We start from the raw sequence: 20,041 nt of genomic DNA, 5'->3' as shown, positions 1-20,041 counted from the left end.
AAAGAGATCTAATGCCCTCTTCTGGTGTGTCTGAAGACAGCTACAGTGTACTCATAATATATAATAAATGAATAAATCTTTTTAAAAAAAGGTGTACATGCTTTTTTTTTTTTAAATTTCAAAGGAGGGAAAAAGCATAAACAATCTTAGCAATGAAAAATGGAGAAATTACTAGACACTTAACAACAGAACACCTTTATTCTAAAATGTATGACTTGAGGGGAAAAAATCCATAATCAATAAATAATCGGAGTTAGCAGTAGCTAAAATGTACAGATAGAAAGACCAGATTTGGGGTCAGAGGCGGGAAATGACAAACTACTGCCTGTGGGTCACGTCTAGAGTGTGTCCGTCTTTGTAGGAGTTAAGAATGGTGCACTGCAAGTTATGGAGGGAGGGAAGAGTGGGCTGGACAGGGGTAAGAGCTGAACATGACCATCTTCAGCGAACTAATAAAAATGTTATAATAGGAGAACAGCATTTATATTTTAAATGCCTAAAGTAAATCAAGAGAAGGAAAACTATTTTGTAGTTAGACACAAACCTGAACTCTACCTTCCTGGGAGACTTGAAGAAGAGAGAGCAACGCTCACGGCCTACCTGCGTTAGTTCAAGTTATCAGTCCAGACAACTCAGAGAAACCCTGACTCAAATCAAACCACAAAAGGCTGGTCATCCCCCCAGGACAGTGCTTGTTTAATATGTTCATCTCTAATATCATTACAAAATCAAAACTCTCTCATAATACCAAAAAAGAAAGGGAAATTCAACTTTAATCTCCACAAATTCTCCTACTGACTTTGCACTATTTCGAGTCTGAGGAGTTGCCCACAAACTCTCTCTTCTTTCCAGAAAAAAAAAGTGTGGCCATCCTGTGACCAGGCGCTGACATGAGAGAGAGAGAGAGAGAGAGAGAGAGAGAGAGAGAGAGAGAGAGAGAGAGAGAGAGAGAGAGAGAGAACAAACAAGTCCACAACTCATTACAATTAAATCAAGTAGTAAGTTGAGAGGCTATATCTGACAGAAATTTCTTTTTAAAATGTTACAATAAGGGGTTGGGGATTTAGCTCAGTGATAGAGCGCTTGCCTAGCAAGCACAAGGCCCTGGGTTCGATCCTCAGCTCCAAAAAAAAAAAGTTACAATATGTCTGCAAAACAAAGATAGAAAAAATTAATTTAAGTATCTACTTGCAATAGAAAGTTGTTTAAAGATTCCCAGGGTTGGAAATATAGGTCATCAGCAGACTTGGCACATAGAAGGCCTTCTTGGGTCCCCAGAACAAAAACATAGTCTTTAAACAAAATGCACAGAACTGAAATAAGAAGTGGAAACATATAAGACTGAGATAAATGGAGAGATAGACTATTCTTGACTAAAGGATTCAATGTGGCCACTTCTCTCCCACATTAATCAATAAGAGCACTGATTCCAATCAAAATTCCAAGGAGGGTGCAATTTCTCAAAATTTTATCTTACAATGTTATGAAAAGAGGAGCTAAGAACATCCAAAAGAATATGGTGGGAAAGGTAAGGACGTGAATGCTAACAGTTAGCAGACTTCTGTGGCACCGGCAAAGGCACAGACAAGCTGCTTACGTCAGTGAAGACAGTGCCTAGGGATATCCTGTGGACCCACGGGAGGGGAAGGAGCCTCGGGTTCAGTAGGAGAATTCTTTAATGAAGAACTCAAACCATAGAGAATGTGAGACTGGACCTGCCGTTTCTTATAAACAAACTTCCAAATGGAATGAAGAATGTGTGTAACAAGAAGCCAGGAGAAATGTTACAACCGTGTGTGTGTGTGTGTGTGTGTGTGTGTGTGTGTGTGTGTGTGTGTGAGTGTCTGTGTGTGTGTGTGTGTGTGTGTGTGTGTGTGTGTGTGTGTGTGTGTGTGTGTGTGTGTGTGTGTGTGTGTGTCTGTGTGTGAGTGTGTGTCTGTGTATCTATGTGTGTGTGTGTGAGTATGTATCTGTGAGTGTGAGTGGGTGTATCTGTGTGAGTGTGTGAGTGTGTGTGTGTCTGTGAGTGTGAGTGTGTGTGTCTGTGTGTGTATCTATGTGTGTGTATGTGAATGTGTGTATCTGTGTGTGAGTGTGTGTGTGTTTGTATGTGTGTGTGTATATCTGTGTGTGTGTTTGTGTGTGTATCTATGTGTGTATGTGAATGTGTGTATCTGTGTGTGAGTGTGTGTGTATGTATCTATGTGTGTGTATCTGTGTGTGTGAGTGTATGTGTGAGTGTGTGTGTAAGTGTGAGTGTGTATGTATCTGTGTGTGTGTATATCTGTGTGTGTGTGTTGTTTATCGACAGGCTCTCATGTGCCTGAGGTGACTGAACTCCTGATCGTCCTGCCTCACCAACCACTACCCAAGTGCTGGGATTCTAGGTATGTGCTTTGATTTCTCTTTGTTTTTCCTTCACAACTTCCTTTCATTCCTTCCTTCCTCCCTCTGTTGTTTACATTTATTTATTTGCTTTATGGAGGAGCGGGCACTTGCATACCATGACAAATGTGTAGAGGGATTCAGTTCTCTCCTTCCATTATGCAGGTTCTAGGGAGCAAACTCAGGCCATAGGGCTTGACAGCAAGTGCCTCCCCCCAGGCCCTGGAAAGACTGCTTAAATGGGGACATTAGAGCAATGAAGGAAAAGTCTGGTGACTGGATATTACAATGTTTACATTCTGGCTGGATGTGCAGGTCATGCCTATACTCCTAGCACTCAGAGGATTGAATCAGGGGTGTCAGGGGTTTAATGTAGGCTACATAGTGAGACCCTGTCCCAAAAGACAAAACAAGAACATCAAAATCCAACAGATGAGGCATCACACTAAGTTAAAACAGAAACAAACAGCTGCACAGGAATGGTGCTTGGTACATGTACCCAAATACACCTGTCCCAAAGGACTGGAAATCTGTAAAGAGCCAATGTGGGGGGATGGTGCAGAGAATGTAAGTTAATTCACAGGAAAACTTACAAATTTTATGAGCGGCCAAATTACGAAAGAAGAAACCAAGGATCAAGGAACATAAAAGAGTTAAAAGCAGTCCCAAGAAGAGGAAAAGCCCCAGTGAAGGTGTACTTTAACACGGGCATGGCCTGTTGAAGGTGCCAAGGCCAACTGACCCATGGGACACTGACAAAGCCATTACCCACATGGGCCAGGCTGGAGAGTAATAGCAAAGCTTTCTCTTGCGCATCCTCCTCCTCCCAGGTGCTCAGCCTGAGACTGACGGCCTACAGAGGCCTACTATCAAACTGGCTAATCCCACGGCCGAGCCGCTGCGCTAATGAACAGGCTGAAGTTCCAGGTTGGTGGCAGGTGGTAGAGGGAACGGTTAAGAGAATTCTAATCTCATCCCACTTCACTGACTTTCTCTATTCCCTCATGGTCCCTCTCCAGAATTCCAGAACCTGAGCTGCACAGGATGTGGCGAATAAAGCACTCCACCTCGGTAATAACTGTGAAGCATTACAAAGAGCTAAGATCCACAGAAGCCCTCTTGGATCGCCACCACTGTTTAAGTCTATAAAGTATAAGGGTTGACAAACGGCTGGGGATAGCACAGCACAGAAAGTGCTCACTGTACAGGCATGAAGAGGACTCGAGTTTGACCCCCAGAACTCACATTTAACAGGCAGGGTGTAGTGGGATGGGTGCTTGTTAATCCCAGCACTGAGGAGACAGGAAGAGGTGGATCCCGGAGCTCAATCCTCCAGCATAAAGAGGCGGTGCATGAGGAAGGCACGCCTGACGCACTTACACAGTATGCTGGCTAGTTTTGTGTCTCCTTGACACATGCTAGAGTCATCACAAAGGGAGGAGGCTCAGTTAACAAGATGTCTCCCTAAAATCCAGGTGTAGGACATTTTCTTAGTGATTAATGTAGGAGGGCTCAGCCCACTGTGGAAGAGGCCAACCCTGGGCAGGTAGTTCTGGGCTCTATAAGAAAGCAGGTTGAGCAAGCCATGAGGAGCAAGCTAGTAAGCAGCGTCCCTCCATGGCCTCTGCATCAGCTCCTGCCTCCAGGTTCCTGCCCTGACTCCCTTTAGTGATGGAAGTGTAAGCCTTTATTTAAATAAACCCTTTCCTTCTTGACTTGCTTTTTGGTCATGGTGTTATCACAGCACTGGTAACTCTAAGACACGTGGGCTCTGGGGATCTCAACTTTGGTCCTCTCTTCAAGAGAGAGCTTCCTGCAGACTTCCTAGAAGCAGACAATGCTGCACGCTGGCAGAGCAATGAAAGCGGGCTGACTCCTGGAGCCGACCATCAACCCTGTGCACAGCAAAGCTCTGTACACACTCAGTCGCCTTCAACTGTGAGGGCTGAGCTAGGTTGTCAACCTGACTAGATCTAGAATCAACCAAAACCCAAACTTATGGGCAGGCCTGTGATGAATATTCTTGATTATCTGAGGCGGACACACCCTAAATCTAAGCTGTATGTTCTGGAGGCAGCCCATAGAAAAGATGTGGAAGAAGGAAGCTTTGCCTCAATCTAGCTGGCAAGTTTATCTGTCCTGTTGGAGCAGCTGGTAGTAAAAGTCTAATTTCTGGGGCTGGAGAGATGGCTCAGTGGTTAGAGCACTGACTACTCTTCCAGAGGTCGAGTTCAATTCCCAGCAACCACATGGTGGCTCACAACCATCTGTAATGATATCTGATGCCCTCTTCTGGTGTGTCTGAACATAGCTATAGTGTACTAAAGCAGGGGTTGGGGATTTAGCTCAGGGGTAGAACGCTTGCCTAGGAAGCGCAAGGCCCTGGGTTCGGTCCCCAGCTCCGAAAAAAAAAAGAAAAAAAAAAAAAAAAAAAAAAAAGCAGACTTTTCAGGATTCCAACACAAACTGAAACAAGCAGCCCTCCAGGACTCCTCCTGGACTCTACCCCATTTTGGGACTGCAAAGACATCCAACCTCATGGACTAAACAACTACTGGATTCTCAGCCTCTCCGCTGTGAGGCAGATAGACTACCCAAACTATGTTCTGTAAGTCAGTCTAATAAACCTTCTTTAATATCAGTTCCATCAGATCTGCTCCCCTAGAGAGCCCTGACTCACAGAAACCTGTATTTATTTTGTGTCAGGTGCTACATTAAGCACTTGGATTCAGCAATGAACCAAGTGAACAAAAAATACCCACGCTCTAAATTCACACCAGTGGAGAAAAGTCAAATAACAAACACAGGGCCCCGAGGAAGAAGGAAAAACTGGGTAAAGATGAGGCAAACTAGAGAATTGCTGGGAATTGAACTCAGGATCTCTGGAAGAGCAGTCAGTGCTCTTAACCACTGAGTCAACTCTCCAGCCCACCTTTCTTCCTTTAAAGATGATTCTCTGGTATTTTCACAGTAACAGAAAGAAAAAAGGTCACGGGAACCCAGTTCAGATTTTCTGCTGTAAGTTTCAGTAATTACAGCTGTGCATTAGTCAAAGATTCAGTGTGGGAACCCCTTCAGGCAGACAAACACAAAGCCACAGGAGTCCTGGCTTTTCCGACCCTCTCTCCCCGTGCTCCCTTACGCTGGCAGGCCCAAGGCTCACTCACATAGAATCGCAGCAGCGCTCCATCTGAATTGCAGCACCAGGACCTCCTGCCCAGGTACTCATGCGCTGTGTTGAGCAGCATGAGGGAAGATGGGAGCATGGGCATCTCCGAGATCCCTGGGGAAAGGCAAGAGTTAGTGCACGGCAGCCGGAGGAGGGCGGCGACATCGCTTCTTCAGGGACTCTTCGGTCTCTCGTATATGACCACAGAATTTTTTTTCTCTTTCCTTTTTCTGTCTTCTAAGTAATTACCTAGCTGGCTTTCATCAGCAATCTAAGTGTATCAAAAATCAACTGAAATCGTACATTTTTCTAAATGTAAATGAAAACTTCACTGAAAATAATGAAACAATCCTGAGAGCCAATACTGGCTTCCAGTGCACATTTCTCAAAACACCTCCTGTGCTTTTCAAGGAGGGAGTTCCAGTCACACTCCACTCACAACTCTGTAAGACTGCTCACTCAGGCTCACTTGACTACTGAATTATTACTAGTTCCCCAAGAGTCTCAGGATCCTTGGAACTCTGGGCGAGCAGAGACCATTAGCACTTTATTTGAGTGCTCTTTTTGGGGGAAGGGCAGAACATATTTAAACAGACGACACCAGAAGGCATTACACACAGCTATACACAGACCGTCCCAAACAAGAAAGCAAGCCCCTCCCCTGACAAACCCCTTCAACAAATAAAGGCTGAAGCCTCTCCAGCCTTCGTGCCCTCTTCAGTCTCCATTCGTCTTTTCTTCTTTAAACAGGTTTTGTTTTTATTTGTGTGTGTGTGTTTGTGTCTGCAGTGTGTGTTGGTCCCTGTGACAGTCAAATGGTCTGCTTCTAGAGTTATAGGCGGCTGTGAATTACCTGACACTCTTACAAGTCATGAATTTTGTCCTACATAAAACTTGCCTAACTCTTCCTTAAAACTATATTTAACACCCCCACCCCCATGTCTACAGAGGTAAAAGAGGCAGCTGAGCTGCCCACCACCACCGAGATTTCCCTTCAGGCGAGACTTGCTATATCCAGTCGTCAGTTCCTTCAGTGTCTAAATCAGCTGCAGGACTTCCTTTCTCTGGGGCCAATACTTCCATGAGCGACATCCAGTAAGATTACACAGCAGGACAGCTCTAAAGAACCAGTCACTCCAGAGCGCCCGCCGGCCTAGCCAAGGCCTGTTGGGCTAACATCATAGGTTACTGGCTTCTTCTCCTGATCCTGCTGCTTTTCACGTCCGTCAGTGTCCACTTGGAGTAACTCAGCTCTTAAGGTACCTCACTACTCAGGCAGGAGTGAACTCAATCCTGTGCCAATCCTTGGAGTTAAGTGTGGTCAGGGAAGGGTGGAAGCACCCCCTTACCCCGTCTTCCTCTGAGAAGGTCAGGAGGTTTTGGAGGGGCCTCTCCATTAGCCAGCTCTCTATAAATGAGAGGACATTGGGATTTTGTCCAGAACCTGGTCAGCTGTCATCCCTGTCTTCTCAGGACAGGAAACGGTGGAGAGGCACAGCACCATGCCTGCCTGTCTCGTCCTGGGCGTGCTGCTCCAGCTGAGGGCTCTAACTAGTTCTTCTTGCTTACTTACTTGCCCACAGCTTGCCTGCTTCTCCTCTTGAGAGAGGCTCTCTTTATGTAGGGCCACCTGCCCTGGACCATGCTAACTAGACTAGGCTGGCCTTAAACTCCTCACAGATCCACCTGCCTCTACCTCCCCAGAGCCACGATTAGGTATATACACCACCATTTCCAGCACTCGTGGCTCTTAGAAAACTCTTTGGTATGGGTAATTTTCATTTTTATAAGAAAAATAATAAACATTTATTGTTATATATATTTCACTACTCAAGTCTTTTGTGAAAACAACTTAGTACAAATATGTCAAGAGTTCTATAATTTAGTACAAATATGTCCAGAGTTCTATAGACATTCATTACTGGACATTTACACTTAAACAAAAATCACTGAGTAACACAAAGGGTCTTCATGAGGAATGGGTACCCCGAGGCATGCCTATAGCATGACGTCTAAGAAGTAAATACTGCAGTGCCCCAGGCTGAACAAGCCAGGTGGCTCCCTACTCACACTGCCCTGTGTAAGGCCACAGCCCCACACAGGATAGGAAATGCCATCCCTCCAAGCCTATAGCCAGCGCACCTTCTTCCGTTGGGTTCTGGAGCTGCTGCTGGTGGCACAGAGACCGGAAAGTGTCTTCCTCCTGCCAGATGATCCTGTGGAGGATGATCCAGGGCAGCACGGAGGAGACATAGGGCTCCTTGGGCTCCTCCTGCACAGCCATGCTGCAGTCGATGACCTGGCAAAGGGCACCGGCATATCACAATATGGCAGCCTCCCCAGGCCTCTTGAGATGACTACACTGCAGTACCTTCTGGGGAAGGTGGGACATGCTGTCTGCCTACCCCTACAGCTCTAACATGGGAACAGTGACCTACCAGTATCCCAGTTTGTTATCAGACAGACTCCCAGAATGACCAGTGGGAATCCATGCCACATGCAGCTACTGACCGTGGCGAGGGGAGCTAACATCCTGGGGAAAGCAGACATGGAGAAGCTACTGAGCTGTGTGGGCATAGACAGACGCTAAAAGCAGAAGTGGCAACAGGGTTTCATGCACTGGGTGATCAGACAGAAGCCCTTAAGGCTTCCAGGTAAATGACTGTGTGTGCCCGATACCCAGAGAGGACAGGGCATAAGGGCACAGGACACACTCACAGGCAAGAATCCCAGGGGTGGCCCAGAAAGGCTTCAGCTAAGAAAACAGAAGAGGAAAAGCTGGAGATCGGTGCACCTTGGCACACTACCCAGACAGTATATGCAGGGTTTAGGTAAGGGAGGAGACATTCGTATAAGTTGCTTCTGTGGCAGGATGGTGACTGGGCTAAAAAAGTAGAAGGTACAGGAAGGGCCACTATAGCACTTCCACAGGTCATCAAGGAAACGGCAGGAACCTAGACTAGGGCAGAACAAAATGGAGGGGTAAAACCTAGAGTAGGGAAGATGTGGTTTGGTAGGACTTAGTCATGGCCAGAGTGTGGGTTTAGAAGACAGCAGAGGGCACTCGATGAAGATTACGTGCCTCGAAACTGGCCTGGGAAGCATGGGCACTGTGGCTGACCTCAGGACTGAAGTACTCCCCGGAACCCCACGCTCCAGGGTAGCGTGTGGAGGAGGAAGCCCTGGCAGGGAGGCAGACCTGGGCTCCAGTGCTCAGTCTGCCTCTTGGCACAGTAAATGCAGACAGAACCTAAGCCTACATCTGGAACAGGATGTCTGGGGATCCTGTTGTACCAGCTGTGACATCAACTCTAACCTCTACACAAAGCAGCCGGTCTGCATCTGTGGACAGCTGCTGCCTCCTCAAACTCCACAGTGCAGGCCAGAGGAGCCACATGTCCCTCTATGTCCCTCTATGTCCCTCTAGGGTACACAGCTCACGGGGTGTCTGTGAACCTCAGAAGGGCGTCAGAGACACACCCGCTGAGACAGCACAGGACAAAGAGGAACCGGCAGGAAGTTACCTGAATGAGGTTGTTGGTGAGCCGGACAAGGCCCGTGGGAGAGGAGGACTCCTTCAGGATGCTGCCCCTGGTGTCTGATGACAGTGCCTGCTCCATGCCTAGCAGCAGCTGGGTCACTGTGGCCGCCCACTCCTCCTTGGCCGCAGAGTCACTCGAGTTCAGCATCTGCTGGACGGCTTCATTGAGAGCCACGTCAGAGCATTCAAAGCACTGCCTGTGCTCCTCCAGCCGGAGCAGAGAGTCCTGCGCACAAGAAGCAAAACGAAAGGGTGTGCTGTCCACTTCACACACCGCACAGGGACCTCGGGGCTGAGACTGGGAGGACCAAAGAGTGGGGAGCAGCGGCCACATCAGCAGCTTCCACATAGCCTTGAGGCACCTGCAAGAGCACACTCTGACTTGGGTACAGTGGCAATGACAGGCCACCCGACAGGGAGCTGTTAGAAAATTCTTTTACTTTTGTGCCAAATTTTCCCATCTTTAAACCTGGGCCTCTGAGACCTGACCATGGAGTTGACGCGCAGCAGGGCTGAGACCGAGTGACTAATTCCCTCTGCTCCCAACCTGACCCTGACCCCAAATCATAAATTACTTTATTGTCACTTCCTAACGGTGAAGGTCTGATATGCAGAGTATCTGACATGCGACCCGTGAGAAAGGGTCCCTGACCTCCAAAGGCATCTTGAGGGTTGAGAACCACTGCTCTAACAGAACATAAGGCTCGGGGCCAGAAAGAACGAAAAGGACACGACTAGCTGCCAACGAGTGTTGAAGTCAAACTACCACTCTGTGGGCAATGCTACCATATGCCTAAACAAATAAAACACCATAAAAAAGAGATGAGAAGTACATCAAGAAACTGGGTGCAAAATAGACAGGCAAAGATCAGCAGGGCTCTCACAAACCAACACTGCACAGTTGAAAAGTACAACTAACTCAAAGTAGTAACATCTAAAATGAACTGAACAAGAGGGACTATCTGCTATACTGAGGAACATAAAATTTGCTAAATTGGGATCTCATTCTGGTATCCCATCCCCTCACCATGAGAAGGATTCCAAATTTGATCCCCACCCTAGCAATGCCAAAACAGCCAGTAAAACTATGCACCCATACAACATGGCCGCTGCTGTGGGTGAATTAGGGCGAGAATCCCTTCATCCCTGTGGGGCACATCATGGATTCCTCCTTCCCTCCAGAGCCTTCCTGACCACTGCCAGGCATTCCAGAAGGCCCTCCTCTGTGTGGAGGACCTGAGCCAATGAGCACTGCTCCAGCCTAGGAAAGGTTATCTAAGCACAAGACACAAACGCACAGTGAGGAAAACCACAGCCATCTATCTGCAAGTGTGAACAGATCCTGACAACGGAAAAACTGAGAGCACTGAATATAAAAACAAAACAAAAATAAAGCCACAATTTAATAACAGCAAATGACATATTGAAAAAAAATCCAATGAGAAAGAAATATCTTTAATTATTAAAAAAAATCTTTCCGGCATTGGGGATTTAGCTCAGTGGTAGAGCGCTTGCCTAGCAAGCGCAAGGCCCTGGGTTCGGTCCCCAGCTCCAAAAAAAAGAAAAGAAAAAAAAAATCTTTCCACTCAGTAAGAAAGCAGGCAGCAATAACTGGAAATCACTTACTCCTAGAAGCAGAAGCTCCACAGGGTATGGCCCAGTCCTCAGAACATCCCATAACACAGGGCAACACTCCTCCCAAGAAAATCCCTCTGGCCACATCTACTGACAGGAACAAGGTAGCAGGAACAAGCTAACATCTGAGCATGAGGGCCATCCTACAAAGTACAGAGGGCCACCGCCTAGGAGCCAAAGCTCCCTCCTACTCCTCTCCACTCTGCTTAAACCATCTCTCTCCTCCCCTTCTACTAGGGCTGAGAAGAAACATTTGTTCTCACAGCTACACCTCTTAGGCAGTTCCCTCAAGAAAGCTAATGATTAAAGCACCAGAAAAGGCTAGGATATTACTGTACTCCTTCCCACCCAAAAGGAGAAAGACCCATAGATTAATTTATAGGCTGTGTTAGCATAACCCATGAAAGTCCAGGCTGGCCACGTCTGTCTCTATCGGACTCAGGACAGGGGAGTAGTTACAATGACAGAGCACTCCTCAGTGGCAGCAGTGGCAGCAACAGGAGGGCACACATGACTGCACACGCAACGCTTGTGTTCTTCGGCATGCAGTGAGGGTGCACGTTTTTCTTGACTCTACACTGTATGTGATCAATTTATACATACTCACAATTAATCTAAAATGCAATAAAGCAGAGAGGAACAAATAAATAGACAGATGGAGGATATCTTAGCCATTCTGTCCTCCTCTGTCTGCCAAAAGTTCAGTCAAGTGTGGGCTCCCCTTGACCACACACCTAATAAAATCCAAACTCTCAGGCTCTAACATTAGCCCGATCTTGACCATCTCTTTGGTCTGGCATCATTTTAGAGGGTAGGCTAAGCTCCCACTTTTCCCTTTTGGGTGCGTGTCTTCATACACAAGTAAAGGCAATATAAACATGGACGGGACCCAAGCGTAAGCACGTACCTGCAGCAGAAGCAGCTGGGCCGGCCTCTCGGGAATGGAAGTCATAAACTCCAGGTGTTTGGCTCGGTCAAAGCCACTGGTGCACAGAGTGGGCCGGAGCAGCTGCACCACGGCCTTGTAGTCGCCCGCCTCAAACAGCCGCTGAATCTCCTCCAGGGACTGGCACCTTTCCAGAGACTTCAGGTTCTTATCAATCTGGACAGGATCCAAAAGTGCTGTCTGATGGCAAATCTCCCACCTCCTCCCTGAACTTAGCCAAGGTCTGAGTCATCCCATCCAAGCAGGAAAGACAAGCTAATACTCCAGCACTCCATTTCATCCAGACTACAGCAGGCTCCCTCACTTAAAACATATCAGTGTCCACACAATGCACATATAGCTTCAAAAACAGCTACATGAATGCCAAGGTCTATCAGGTCTTTAAAAGCACACACAGCCACTACAGAAGCAGAAGGGTTCTCTGACAGTGCTAAAAGCCTCCTGGTCAGTTCAGCAAACCAGACTTGATCAACCACAGACTGCCAGGGCACCAGAGGGTTGGCACGCATTACTGACCCTCAGGGCCCTTTCCCCACAAGAGGCCCAATGCACCCTGGCACACAGGCAGCGGAGAACCTGGTCTTTCCCCAGAACAATGGTAGAGGAATCTAACAGCTACTTTGAGCCATGTGAACACATCACAGATGAGGAACTGCAGCAGGCGGGGAAACACAGTGAGAAGAGCAAGCACAGGGAGAAGGGGACCATCAGAAGCTGCCGGGCACACACTGTGGACTGTTCCTCCACAGCCAGGTCAGCACGGCCTGCACGGCTAGCACACCCCTCCACCTCTGCTAGGGCTGCCGCTGCCCCCGAGAGAGAGAGAGAAACAAGGACTTCTACACCCTGCTTGCTCGAAGCTCCCACACTTGGTGGTGGACACATCCCTTCCAGGACCTTCTGCTCAGCACCTGGGCATTTCTTATTCCACAGGAGCAGATCAGGTCCGGTCTGATAGATCAACTCAGAGTAAGTCTTCCACCAAGAAAACACCATTATAAGCTTCCACTCACTTCCTCCAGAGAAACAACGGAGTCATTGTGCAGGTTGGGCAGCCGGATGACAATGTCCGTTTGCTCAGCCCCTGCCTGGGCTTGGAGAGCCGTGGAGCTCTGGAGTATCTCTGTGCAGATATCATAGTTCTCCAAAGCTTGCTCCATATCGCCCTGGTCAGAAGGAACAAGAAACCGGGCCTAGAGTAGAGAACTAACAGTGTTAAGCCAGGTCCCATACATTCCTGATCTCACTCGATGCACACACCCTTAAGCTGGTTTTTGTCATTTGCTTAAAGACAGGGTCTCATAGTCCAGGCTGATCTGATACTAACTAGTACAGGCTGGCCTTGAACTCCATCCCTCTAACTGCTGGGATTACAGACATGTGCCACAAAGCTATGTTTTTAACTCAGTATTGCTATCCTCTTACCCCGCCCCAAAAAGGGCTTTCAAGAAAAGTGGGGTGGGGCTGGAGAGATGGCTCAGCAGTTAAGGGCACTGACTGTTCTTCCAGAGGTCCTGAGTTCAATTCCCAGCAACCACATGGAGGCTCACAACCATCTGTAATGGGATCTGATGCCCTCTTCTGGTGTGTCTGAAGACAGCAACACTGTACTCATATCGATAAAAATATAGATTTAAAAAAAAAAAAAAGTGGGGCTAAACAATATTTGTTGACTGAGTAAGTGAATGAGTGATCTACGCCTCAATTCTGTGAAACACAGAATCACCAACCCATGTCACAGGTGATGACACCAATGCCAGCTCAGCACAGGTGTCATACAGACCCGGAGTTAAAACCAAGGCCTGTCCTAAGTGTAGACCTGAAATCCTTCACGTAAGTGTGTCGCTTCCCTCAGACCGAGCTGCTGCACTGCTGAGCTCTGGCTGCCTTTGACACAGTCTACCAGTGCACCAATCGCTGGCACTGAGGGCTACTAGGGAACTGCCAGCCACTCTGGCCTTCCCAGCTAGGCTAAAGAGAGGCCTCCTCAAACCCTCAAAAGCTGATGCTCCTTTTGGAGAGCTCTGTTCTACTCCTGATACTTGCCTGAGCTTTTTTGGGAAAACAGGAAGGGGCAATCGAGGCAATCATGAGGAGGGGTTGCTAGGGAACAAAGAACCCCTCCCAAAGCCCTGTGGTAGGCACTGAGGTGCTTTCCAGAGTGGCAGTGACGTTTGGGCTGCTGACATGCTCGCAATTCCCCACCATACCTCATGGTCTCAGTCCGAGCCCACTAGGGCTGTGGACGTATATTTCCTCAATATGGCCAATTCTCTGCCCTCCCTGTCACGGCATGGGACTAACCTGTAGTGCCAAGAAACGTGCCTTCAGCCAGTAAACACGGACCACAAACTCCAGCCAGCCGTCCTCAAACAGGTCCCGCTGAGATGACGCAAATGACAGCTGCAGGAGGTCACCCAGGCAGTGGGTTCCTGGGAAGTCTGGCCCAAACCTGCCTGTCACCACACCAGCAGGGCAGTTCCGGGGAGACACTGAAAACCACCAGAGCAATGTGAGGCCCCGTGTACATCAATCATCCCATACCCTCCTGCCCCAGAAGGCACCTCAGCCCTCCCTGAAGGGTCATGACTAGGCATTCTGAGTCGTCAGAGACTTAGAGCCGGTGAGCAGCAGGACAGAGAGTAGCCCAGTTGGGTAGAGGTGCAGAGACCACAAGCGCTTCGAGAAAGGGGGGCACTAACTTCCCTGACAGGGCTCTGAGCTTGTCTGCGCTCTGCCAGTTGGAATGCACAAGGAGGGTCTGAGAGGACTGCGGAGACACAGTGCACTGAGCAGTCACTCCCAAGGCGGCACCTACCTCCTCACGTCCCAGCTAACAGCTCCAGCAGGTACGTGTGACACATGCCTCTGCTGTCACCTCACAAGCACTGGGAGATGTACAGAGGCACTTGAAAGCCACCTGAGGTGCCCGTACTGCATGACCCAGCACCCCCACTTCCCTCTGCCTTCTGGGGTTCAGAAAATCAGCACACCAGGATCCAGATGCCTCTTACCCGTGGAGCTTCTGCCTTTGGTCAGAAGCCACTGGTCCAGTTGGAGTTCCATGCAGGAAAGAGACATCAGCATCATGTCCTGTAGGACAAGAAGCACAGGTAGGGAGAAACTCACAAAGATTCGCTAAATGATGACGTAACCACCTAAATGTCACTTTTCTTTTAGGACAGGGTCTCATGTATCCCCGGCCTGGCCTTGGAATGACTCTGCTGCCCGTGGCTGACCTTGAGCTTTAGTATCTCGTTTTCACCCCCCGGGCCCCGAGGTTACAGGTGTGGGCCACGATATTCACCCGTCTCCTCCAGGGCTGAGGGGTGAACCCAGAGCTTTGTGCAGGCTTCGCAAACACTCTACTCACTAAGCTACACCATCAGCTCGAATATTTACTACTCACAAACCTGTTTAAAATGTACTTATTTTTCCTTTTTTAAAAAAGAATTATTAGTTTATTTTATGTGAGTACACTGTCGCTGTCTTCAGACACTCCAGAAGAGGGCATCAGGTCCCATTACAGATGGTTGTGAGCCACCATGTGGTTGCTGGGAATTGAACTCAGGACCTCTGGAAGAGCAGTCAGGGCTCTTAACCACTGAGCCATCTCTCCAGTTTGTGCTAGACTGTGTGTATGTGCATGTGTGTGTGGTGTGTGTACGTGTACATAGTACAAGTGGAGGGGATCAGAGGACTCTGTAGAGTTCCCCCACCTCTACGTGGGTTCCAGGAAGGCAGGGAGTACAGCAAGCTCTTGCACCCACTGAGCCGTCTTCTGCCACTCCTGAAGCTACTTTCGGTGAAAACACAATCCTTCCTTCCACCTGTGTGTTAGTTATAAACAACAAGCAATGGTCACTTGCCAGGATGTCTAGATAACACAAGGGATGGCTCTACCTAGCAAGGAAGCAACCTGTCGCCTCCCCAGACACAGGATATCCACCTTTAAACACTCGAAAGTACCAGCCGTGTGGTGTGCCATCCCCAGAGCGCTAAGGAAGCGAAGACTCGGGGACAGCGCCCTGCCAGCAAGGCATAGCTAGGAAAAGGTCCGCTATTTCAGGATTCCAAATGCCGGCTCCCACTGATTCACATTGTTCCTGGAGGGAACGAGGCCAGGGGAAAGGCCACTTGGTGCTACTTGAGGTCTGCTCAGCGAGGCAGCAGCGGCTCTGCAGGCGTCAACTCCAGCCGGACTCAGCCAGAAGACGACCTGGATTGGGCCCTGTGGCGGTCTGGATGAGAATGGCCCTACAGGCTCACAGGTTTGAATACTTGATCCCCACTGGTCAAACTGTGAAGCATCAGAATGCACGGCCTTATGGGGGAAGGTGAGTCACTGGGGCAGACCTGAGTTCCTGTTATTTGTGGAGATGTAAGTTCTTAGTTGCTGTTTCAGTACCTTGCCTGCCGCTGCCCGTTGCCACACTTCCTACCACGATGGTGATGTCCTCCTCCCTCTGCAATTGCAGGCCCCAGAGAAACCCTCCTTCCTATTGACTTGCCTTGGTCATGGTGTCTTATCACAGCAACAAAAAACACCTAGAGCAGACCTGACGGCTCTCGTTTTCCCACCTCAGCATCTGGCACTCTACCTTCAAGATAAGAAATGGGTCTGACAGCCTATGTTTCTTTGAGCTCTAGAACACCACAGCAGCAGCCTGGGATATAGAGTGCAGTGGACAGGGCTGAGTAAGGCTCCATTACTCCCCTAAACGCCCGGCTTAGCTTTTCCTGTTTTCTCAGCTGACAGATATATGAACAGGGCTGGAGATACAGTTCAGGGGTGCACGGTCCCCCCAATACCATGCATGCACACTAATTAGCAATAGACCCTAGCTTTTCAAATATAGTCAAAGGTTCCTTTTCTTTTCCCTACAAGCTCCCCCAACACTAGAAGCCCGCCCCATGGCTGTTGCTTCCTCCTAATGTCCAAACGTCTTGTCAGCTGTGTTCATGACTCTCAACCGCGCTGCACTGCCAGTAATAGAACCCATGACCACCATGGCCCAGCTGGCAACAGTCTCCTCCAATCCGCTCTACTCACTATAATCCCCAGCATATTCCATTCCATCATCAGGGCTCTGTGGGGCACAAGATAAGCCCTGTGGTTCCCTGCCTCCAACTATACAATGGCCTGGGTTCTAAGCTCGTCCCTGAACCAGTGGGAGCTCCCTGTCACTGGCTCCTGTAGCACTGGCCTTGCGAGGCCCCACCTTGATGTGCTTGTTGCTGCAGTCCCTCAGCAATGGGTTGGGCAGGCTGGTACTGTGCCTCCTCCAGCTGTGGTAGACGCTAAGAACGACCTCCGCCAGGCCTGGGGGCCACTTCAGCAGGAACTTGTGGCCCATGCTCTTCAGGTAGCGCATCATGAGCTCCAGGACGCCCCCATTGGTCAGGTTCTCCATCAGGAACGCATGCACATCCTGCTTCTCTGTCCACACAAGGAAAACAACCTCACCAAGGCGAACAGGCCCTCCCATGTCCTGTTCCTCTTCTCTTTGGAAGAGGACAGCGTGTGTCCTGCCTCCCTACTCAATCTAGGTGAAGAGAAGTCCATACTCAAGTGTTGATCCCCGGCTACCAGGGTTCAATGCCGGCTCCAACACTTGTCAGTGGTGAGCAAGCCTCTCAAAGTTCGCATGTCTAAGATCAACGGCGAAAGGGCTGGCCAGGGCTGCGTGTGCAGTGAATGAGATCATATGCACAAACAGTTTTTGGGACACGGTATAAACAGAACCCATGTTAACACACATTAAATTTACAAAGGCCAGCCTCTCAATCCAGAGTTCACAGCAGCACAGCACCTGGATCCCTCAGCTCACCACAGGCATTTCCTTCACCAATTTTTTAAAATGATTGACTGATTGATTGATTGATTGATTTAATGTATGTGAATATACTGTTGCTCTCTTCAGACACTCCAGAAGAGGGCATCAGATCCCATTACAGATGGTTGGGAGCCATCATGTGGTTGCTGGGATTTGAACTCAGGACCTCTGGAAGAGCAGTCAGTGCTCTTAACTGCTCAGCCATCTCTCCAGCCCCCTCTGCTTTATTTTTAAAGACTTTCACCAACTGGGGTTATGAAACACCCCAGAACCAATTTGCAGACTGACAGAAGGAAGACTGTCCAGCAATGACTGACCACACTGCCCATTCCTACCAGATTCCATGAATGTGGCTGAATCGAAGGACAGTCGATGAGGTCCCACGTTCGAGAAGCTCTCCAGTTTGGCTTCTGACTGAACTTCATAGTTGTTAAATGGATCATCTTCCTCCTCAGGGTCCAGTTTTCGTAACCTACATGAAACAAACATGCTAAAATCACGAAAGCCATACCATAGCGCTCACTGGGACAGAGCATCCCAGCTCCTCCTAGGAGAGCAACCACATCGAGCCAAGGTAACTGAAACAGATGGGTGGGAGCATCCACAGCAGAACCCCCAAGAGCTGCTCCTCTCTCACATTTCTGTGACTGATCGGTACCCACCTGTTCATTTACAGCACCAACAGACGGCTGCGGGGCCAGACAGACAGACAGCATAAATACAGGGAGTGGGCAGACCATAAGCAGGCACTCAGACACAAACGACCAAACAGGGACCACCACCGACAGGGTCACGGGGACTCTGCGCTGGAGAGCAGACTCGGAGGGAATGCTCTTCAGGCTGACAACAGGGAAGGGCTCACAGGAGCAGACGCTCGAGCCCAGGTACTAAGGAGAACACAGATGTGCTGTGGGGACTCAGGGCTGCAGTGCGGGCACACAGCACATCCATCCATCTAAGCTCCTCACATTGCAGCCACCACCCTACAGAGTCTTCTAAGGACCATGTTTTGGCCACCCCTGTAGCTTCCTCAGCTAGTACCTCTCTAGTATAACATTCAGGGCACCTATTTACTGCACCTACACTCCGGCAAGACTCCAGAAATCAAGCTATTATATTGTTATAGGAACACCCAAAGTAACGAACACTCAAACTTCACAGAAACTGACTCAAATAAAGCAAACACAACTCCACATATACAAGGCAGGAGACGAGAGCCAGAGTATGAGAGCTGGGCTAAGAGGAAGACAGGGTCACTCGGCTACATCACACTCTTTCCCTCTTCCAAAGACCAGCTTTCCTGTACTGCACCTCAGGTGAAACTGGCAGACAGCACCACCTCTCCACCTTGGTCCTGCCTTAGCTGTGCACCACAAACAGCCCTGGCTCTAAGAGCTGCACCCTCATGGGAGGGAGGGTGGGGAGGAAATGACGAGTGGCGAAGTGCATTGCTGTTAAATGGATGTGTACTTCTGCTACAGTGTGCACTGTACAGCTACTCCTCTTGCACTGTCAGAGTCCCTACTGATATAAACTGTCACTGGTCAAAATGACAACCAAAGACTTGAGATCTCTGGACGGAGTACTGATGAAAGCCTCCTCAGGTAACAGTGGAGGGAGACACAGGGGATGAGAGAGGAAGTCCTGGCAAGCCACGAGCATGCCCCCAGATGCTGTGAAGGAAATGACGGACCAGAGCACATTACTTGCTCCTTCACTCTACCAGGAATGAAATGCGGGGCACCAGGAAGCAGGCCCGCTGGCACAGTAAGTCCTAGAAAGGCTCAGGATAGAGCGAGCGCCCGGGGCTTCTGAAGAAAAGCAAGGCCAAAGCAGAAGTGACAAAAGCCCAGGACAGAAGTAGGGCCCAGGTCCTCCTGTTTCTGAGAGGTGGTCCCTTCTCCCCTGGGATTCTTTGAGGAACATGGCGAACTGATCAAATGAAGGGGCAGACTCTCCTCCATCTTCTCAGAGTGCCATGGAGCCATGGCAACGTAAAGCCAGGCAGGCACACGCCCACTGAAAGGCAGGTGGCTTCCTTCCAGGGGCTTCCACGAGCATCCCAGCGGCCCTGGATACCCCGAGAACAAGTGGGTGTCCTAACTACGCTGCCCCAGCAGCATCCCAGCGGCCCTGGATACCCCGAGAACAAGTGGGTGTCCTAGCTACGCTGCCCCAGCAGCATCCCAGAGGCCCTGGATACCCCGAGAACAAGTGGGTGTCCTAACTACGCTGCCCCAGCAGCATCCCAGCGGCCCTGGATACCCCGAGAACAAGTGGGTGTCCTAGCTACGCTGCCCCAGCAGCATCCCAGCGGCCCTGGATACCCCGAGAACGAGTGGGTGTCCTGACTACGCTGCCCCAGCCCCTCTCTTTCATCTTGGGAGGATTCAGGAAGCAGCCAGTCAGTCGCCAGGGGATAACCAGGCAGCTCCTGTAGTCAGGAGCCGGGAAACCCACTCTGTATTCAAGCAAAGGTCCAGGGGAAGAAGGGGGCACCCGAGGGCAGGGGCAAACAGGCTGAAAAG

At 49.4% G+C, this 20,041-nt stretch overlaps 1 protein-coding gene across 3 annotated transcripts in view; it reads right to left on the bottom strand.

Moving 5' to 3' along the window:
- Cabin1 (calcineurin binding protein 1) overlaps positions 1-20,041 on the bottom strand; it is a 121,113-nt gene that overhangs the window by 81,784 nt on the left and 19,288 nt on the right. For 2 of the 3 annotated variants that reach the window (XM_032888234.1, XM_032888236.1), the window contains exons 11-19: positions 17,849-17,985; positions 16,899-17,116; positions 14,691-14,769; positions 13,981-14,168; positions 12,690-12,842; positions 11,638-11,832; positions 9,079-9,321; positions 7,697-7,853; positions 5,553-5,668 (exon numbers count right to left, since the gene is read on the bottom strand). In XM_032888234.1, coding sequence (XP_032744125.1) covers positions 5,553-5,668; positions 7,697-7,853; positions 9,079-9,321; positions 11,638-11,832; positions 12,690-12,842; positions 13,981-14,168; positions 14,691-14,769; positions 16,899-17,116; positions 17,849-17,985 — 1,486 coding nt within the window. The remainder of the gene's footprint in view (positions 1-5,552; positions 5,669-7,696; positions 7,854-9,078; positions 9,322-11,637; positions 11,833-12,689; positions 12,843-13,980; positions 14,169-14,690; positions 14,770-16,898; positions 17,117-17,848; positions 17,986-20,041) is intronic. The other variant, XM_032888235.1, reaches the window with a different exon arrangement.

This window comes from Rattus rattus, chromosome 18 (genome assembly GCF_011064425.1).
Source record: "Rattus rattus isolate New Zealand chromosome 18, Rrattus_CSIRO_v1, whole genome shotgun sequence".
In the NCBI taxonomy this organism is placed as follows: Eukaryota; Metazoa; Chordata; class Mammalia; order Rodentia; family Muridae; genus Rattus; species Rattus rattus.
The sequence above is the reverse complement of the archived record's forward strand: the minus strand, read 5'-3'. Positions and strand labels throughout refer to the sequence as shown.